Source organism: Brassica napus, chromosome C3 (assembly GCF_020379485.1).
Source record: "Brassica napus cultivar Da-Ae chromosome C3, Da-Ae, whole genome shotgun sequence".
NCBI classification, from domain to species: domain Eukaryota; kingdom Viridiplantae; phylum Streptophyta; class Magnoliopsida; order Brassicales; family Brassicaceae; genus Brassica; species Brassica napus.
Window position 1 is genome coordinate 53,044,045 of NC_063446.1, and position 6,797 is coordinate 53,050,841.

Here is a 6,797-nt window from a genome sequence, read left to right on the forward strand (position 1 = left end):
ACGTATCCGCTTCCGATTCCATGTAACATAGAATCACTCTAATTCTTAGAAACGATTACCAGTATTCTAACACTTTAAAAATATCTTTATAATTCAACTTATTTCCAACATATATTTTATAAAAAACATATTTTAGGAGCGAATGGTTACAAAACTACTTCACCTTAAAAACGCACAAGTGAACAAAATGTTTGAGGAATTATGTAGTTGAAAACGAATTATGTAGTTACACTTGGTTACAAAGTGTTAAAAATATATTTTGTGGTTATAGGAATAGAAATAAAAACGTAAGTTAGGATATTTTTGGTTTAAAAATTCGATTTAGAGTCATTAATAGCTTAAAGGAATTAATAAAGAAAATAAAAAAATTATTTTTTTAGAAACTATAAAGCGGTTAGTAGTAGTACGGTACCAGTGTGTAATCTTCTCTTTAGCGAGTGAATACGGAAGCGGTAGTTCTGACCGTACATCCGCCCCTGCGCAGTCGGAAATTAGATCTGAAGATCGGACGGCTCTAGACGCCCTGAAAATCTAGCGTGAAATTGATCTGGGAGATAGTAGATCTGGACAGCGTCGGTGCACAAGTTAGTAGGACCTACACAACTGTCAAGCACTGACTATATTCTGCTGATTATTATATTTTTTTTGGTCGAAGCTGAGTTTATTATTTAACTGATTAATGAAACTCATCACTTCCCAAATATCTATTGTGTTTTGTTATAAATCCACGTATTGACACCTCACAGAAATGGAATTATTATCATGGTCGCAATTGTTTTGGCGAAACTCATCACTCCCCAAATATCTATTGTGTTTTGTTATAAATCCACGTATTCACACCTCACAGAAATGGAATTATTATCATGATCGCAATTGTTTTGGCAAACAGTAAACAAAGAACATAAATAACAGATAAAGTAATAGGATACGTCATGACTTGGTTACACTTGCATGATGAAGTAAAAACGCACAAGAGTCGTAAGTTTTTTTTTTTAAACTACAGAATTTGATGTCATTAAAACAAGTAAGACTACAAATTTTGTTTTAACTATTTAATAACATTTGCTTACAATTTACCAGATCGATTGGATTAATTACAGGTAAAAAGACGACACTAGTATCAAACTGAAAATGACTCATTTTATATATCAGCGAGTTGCTTTTTTTTTTTTTTTTTTCCTCAAGAGTTACTAAAATAACATTATGACCGTAAATAAATGAAAAACTTTAATATATGGCAAAACATAATGGAATAAATACGAAAAATCATACCAGCAAAGCACACCAAAATGCTATACACCAACACAAGTACAAGAAAACCCGAGTCCTTTTTACCGTGCTGGAGGAAACTACCTCACCCGGAGGCGCTACTAATCGCGACTGCTGATCATCGGAACCCTCTGGGGACAACGAAACTTCACGTGGAGGAGTTGTTGTGGCAGGAGTACTCACGGGTTGGCCCGGTTTTGGAAACAGCTCCTTAGGCAAAAGCACTTTGGATACTCCAAAAACAGAAACAGGGTTCTGATCAAAAGCCGTTTGAGTCACAACAGCTAAAACCAAACCCGAATTGATCGTAACGATCGATTCATTAACCCGGGAAATGTTGAGAGTGTAGGAACCGGCTCCCATTAGCTCAGTAGCTAATGTCGGGTTAACCGGATTGGTTATAGATTCGAGCGAACCGAGTGTGTAATACGAATTGAGGACATGGAATTTGAGCACGATGGCTTTTTTATCCGCCGGCAACGACTGGAGGTTCTCGTTTTCAGGGAGATCGGAGAAAGCGGAATCGGTGGGGACAAAGACGGTGATTCCGGCGCCATGATCGTCGTTTTCTAATTCAGTTATGACCCCGGAAGCGACGAGGAGGGAGAGAGCAACGTTGAAGTTGTGACCGTTGATTAGAATCTGAGTCAAATTGATTCCCGCCGGAGGAGGAGACATTCCCGAAGTCGGCGGAATGAGAGTCTCGGAGGCGGTGAGATCGATTCCGGCGGGGACGAGGAAGGAGTCGACTGAGAGAACAGTTATGTTTGGAGGTTTGGTTTCGAGGAGCTTTAAAACGGTGACTGACTTTGATGAGCTAGGGGATCCGATAGTGACGGAGCCAGAAGCCGGGTCACGTGTGACATTAACGGATCCAGATCCGGCGAAGACATGGCCGGAAGCTTCGTAAAGGGTAGTAACTGCAGATCCAGAGGGTGAGATACGACGGAGATCAGAATCGGAGAGGAACTGGAGCAAGACATTGAAACGGAGGAGATCTGCGAGTTTAGGAGGAGATAGGCGGCGCGTGAAGTCGACGGAGGCGGAGGAGAAGTGAGAATTGGGCACGGCGAGGAGAGTGAGTGAGTTTCTGCCGGAGAGTTCGGAGGCGATGCCGGAGGAGACAAGGAGGTTCGAGAAGGAAGATAGATTGGGGAAAGAGGATAGGACGGTGGTGACGTTGATGGCGGCGGCGGTGGTGGAGAGTAGGAATAGTAAATAGACGGATGCAGGAGAGGCGAGATGGGAAATGAAATTCACGGTCGCCATTATTTGTTGAGATAGGTAATGAGAGTGGTAAAGAGGAGGAAGTGGATGGAGAGAGAGAGTGAAGTGTTGATGTGGTCACAAGATGTGGTTCACTGGCTATAGCCGGTAAGAACCGGTCGGCCCGGCGGTATTCTATGAGCTTAATGGTATTAATGGAAGCAACAAAAAGAAGTCGTGGTGGCTCTTCGTATATTTGTGATCAGTGGCGAAGCCACACCTAAGTAAGGAACCATATCATGGTTCCGAACAGAGAAAGCGGATCAATTGGCAGATCAAGCGAATTGAGCGGAACAAGAGTGGATCTAGCGGTTCTAGTGCGGATCAAGCGTATCTAGCGTTTCAAATATTGTACATGTTTAAAATAAGTTTGATAAAAATTATATTACCATTTATATTTCATAACTAAAAGTAGTTATTTTTGAGCTTTAAGATTATATATATGTGTATATATATATAAATATATATATATTTTTATGTTATGAAATAATTATAATTTTGGTAAAATAACATTAAAAAAGCTATAAATACTAAATTAAACTAAATATATACATGATAAATATGCTATAAATACAAAACTAAATGTTGTTTTAAATAAAATAAGATTTACAAGATGAAGAATTATAGTATTATGTATATATGTTACAAAAATTTATATCATAATAATATGAAAATAAATAAATTACTTCCAAACTAAAAAGTTTTTTACAAACAAAATTTAAAATTTTCAAAAGTAAAATTATTTTATAAAAACAATTAGTTAATATATTGATAGACTATGGATTTGATCCATTTTCATCCATAGTTTATAGGTGTTTTTACTAATATTTATATTATTATAGAGTCTATTTATTATATTTATAAGATCTGGAATGTTTTGGAGATAAGTGATGATTTTAGAGCATTTTGGAGATATTTGGAGCAAGCACCCGAGATGACCATCGAGATCGACTATCGGTCGATATTGGAGAGCTAGAATCGATTGATACACAAGACATGGTGTCGATCGACAGCAAAGCGCACAAGAAGCCCGTTTGGTCACTGTGTTTCATTATTTTATTGATAGATAGGAAAGAAGATCCAAAGTTATAATTTGTGATTGGAACTCCATTGATATCTATTTTATTATTCTATGAAGTTTTTATACTTAACTGCTGCTATAAGTTGCTTAGCCATGTCTGAGTAGTTCTCTTGTTAGATTTTAGGGTTTAAATAGGTTAGGAGGGATTAGCCCCAACTATAGATTGCTGAGTTGTGATAATCATCTTTAGGATTGTTCATTAATGCCTGTGTCAAGAATATCTACCTAGAACATGCCATTGGATTGATTGATAAAAGCCATAGCTTAATTCTCATACTGAAAACATTCTAATCGAGTTATGTTTCTTGCTATGAGCAAGGCGAGAGCTGATCTAGTAAGCTTAGTAAGCATTCATTCAACATGCCATAAAGCTTAACTAGAGCGTGTTGATCGATATCACACTTGAATAATCGATCGACGGTGAAAAAGGTGTATCGATCGATACGCCCATTGGAATATCGATCGACACTTTCTATAGATCAATATAACGAGAGTTGAGATCATAGATCTAGTTAATAGACAACAAGTCAATGTCCGCAAGAGCCGAAAGACTTGTTGATCAAATAGTTGAGCTTTACATTATCATGCATGCAACTCATAGGCATCTATAGGATTATAATTCCAACTTTCCTGAATAAAAACCCTAAGTCTAACTATTTCCTTTTTAAGCACCAAAACCCCAAAAACCTGCTATTGAACAAACACTTGTTCAATATAAAACTCCAATTTACTTTTAAACTCTTAAAACATCTTTGCTTAACAAATCATATTAGAATCCTTAGGTTCTCTAGCTCTCTGTGAATTCGATCCCTAAGTACTACAACTCGACCTCTTATTTGAGAGAGTATAAATCACTCCGTAGGGTAATTTGAGTGGTATCAAATTTGGCGCCGTTGCTGGGGAGCTTTGATCGCCTATTTTCTAATTTTTGTTAAGTATTCTGACAAAAAAAATTTTCTTGGATTTTCAGGTACATGCCCAGCAGTACCAGAAGCAACAAGGAATTCCAACTAATATTCTCACCAGATCTTGCAAGTTTGGAACGCACGATCCGTAAGGAAGCGCGCTCCCTATTGACCGATAACAACACTTCTGTGTCGCTCGATTCCACTCAACCACCGTTGACCCACCGTCGACCCAGACACAAGTCCCGTCGACCGATTCTCGCTCACCCCTGTTGATCGACAACACAAACCTTCCTTCGACCGATACCCTTCACCCGACATCGATCGACATTCCATCTCGGACATCGATCGATACTGAACCGCGAGACATGGTTGCGCCTTTGATACTTGTTCGGGACAAGAATGAAGACTTGCATGACCAGGAGGGTCATCTGCGTAATGCAGCATGTCAGAGAATATATGCTCAGGGGGCTGCAATCCCTGAGCCTGATGCTACTACTACAGGTACTACCTTACCTGTAGATGAGGCTGCGCAACCCAGGATGTTGGCTGACTACAATCGTCCAGATCGCTACTACACCAACAGATCATCCATCCTTCCTCCCACCATTGAGAGGGATTTTGAGGTGAAAGCGCAGTACTACACACTTGTGGGACAGTTACCCTACCATGGACTATCTCACGAGCATCCTATGGACCATCTGGAAAAGTTCGAGGATATGATTTCTGCTATTAGAGTCGAGGGAGTCTCTGAGGACTACCTATTATGCAAGCTTTTCAGATATTCACTTGCTGGAGAGGCTCTGCTTTGGCTCAAGCAGTTACAACCAGGATCTCTTAAATCATGGAGCGACATCAAGAATGCATTCTTATGCAATTTCTTTGATGAGACGCGTGTTGAGGACTTGAGGAGCAAGATTGCTACATTCACTCAGGAGCCTGCATAATCATTCAGAGGCTCTTGGATCAGATTCAGGTCCTACCAGAGAGACTGTCCACACCACGGATTCAATGAAGTACAGCTACTCAGTACTTTCTACAGAGGCATCGCGGTGCAGTACCAGATGGCTGTTGATGCTTCCAGCAATGGAAACTTCAACACCAGGAATCCAGAGGAGGTAGTCAAGGTGATTGAAAACCTAGCATCCAGCAACAGCACCAAGAACACTGATTTTGAGAGGAAGAGATCTGCCACCATCCTTGGGAATGATCAGATGGATGAGGTGAAGGCAAAACTGGACAGTGTTCACAAGCTTCTCAAGAAGCAGGTTAGCTTTGTTGAAGATGCAAAAGCTGTAGAGGGTAAAGCAGAGAAAGAAGAAGTAAACTACATTGGTGGAGCTGGATTCCAAGGAAACCAGGGTGGAAACAAAAACTCCTATGGAAATAGGAGTAACTTCAACCAAAATTCGCAGTACCATAAACCCTACAACCATAGCTACAACAAAAACATGAATTTTGGAAGTTCCTACTACCAGAAGTCACCGCCTCTACTCAAGAGAGCAAGATTGAAGAGATGCTCGATAGGGTTCTTGAGGCACAACAGTGAATGACTGTGAACTTCAATGGGAAAATAGATTCTGTCTACACCAATCTGAACATAAAGTTTGAGACTTTGAGCTCTCATGTGAAGAAGATGGAGATACATGTTGTGCATACAAGAGATGCTATTAGGAGGCAGGAAGCTTCCACAAGAGGAGTAGGGGATGATGTGATGAAGCACCACGTGAATGCCATTATTGAGGATGAATTTTGGCAAGTGGTGAAGGAAGAGAAGCTGCAAGAAAGTGATTTCGAGGTAGAAAGTTTGATGAGTTTCGTCGGGTCACATTGGTGTCGATCGACACCAGCCACCGAGCATCGATTGACATACACCAACTCAAATCAATCGACAAGAGTACCAGAGAATCGATCGACAACGCCTACGGAGTCAACTGCGTCTTGCAATGCCGTGAAGATTCTAACTCACGAGGAGTTCGCAGCAAAACACCCACATCCGCCCAGTCCTAACAAAGTCTGAATCGATCGACATGCCAACAACAACGTGGATCGACACTCAGAAGCTCATATTGATCGACAACCATCACCGCCTATCGATCGACGTGCACCTATTACCTACCGAGTGCAGATGCCGAAGATAGATGTAGCACGACTTAACGCACTCAGGCCCAAACCTAAACCTTCAGAACAACCACCGGAGCCTGTCAGGACACCTTCAGATGATGGAGGTGATCCTATGGAAGACGATAGGGTTTCTACTGGAAGAACCCTAAGGA

At 40.5% G+C, this 6,797-nt stretch overlaps 1 protein-coding gene across 1 annotated transcript; it reads right to left on the minus strand.

Annotated features, from left to right (window-relative positions):
- Positions 1–1,118: 1,118 nt before the first annotated feature.
- LOC106347542 (fasciclin-like arabinogalactan protein 4) lies at positions 1,119–2,959 on the minus strand. The gene has a single exon (XM_013787108.3). The coding sequence runs from the start codon at positions 2,536–2,538 to the stop codon at positions 1,267–1,269; it is 1,272 nt and encodes a 423-aa protein (XP_013642562.2). The 5' UTR covers positions 2,539–2,959; the 3' UTR covers positions 1,119–1,266.
- Positions 2,960–6,797: the final 3,838 nt, after the last annotated feature.

Excerpts from the sequence above, each read along its gene's own strand:
- LOC106347542 (XM_013787108.3), bottom strand. The coding sequence starts at position 2,538 with ATGGCGACCGTGAATTTCATTTCCCATCTCGCCTCTCCTGCATCCGTC.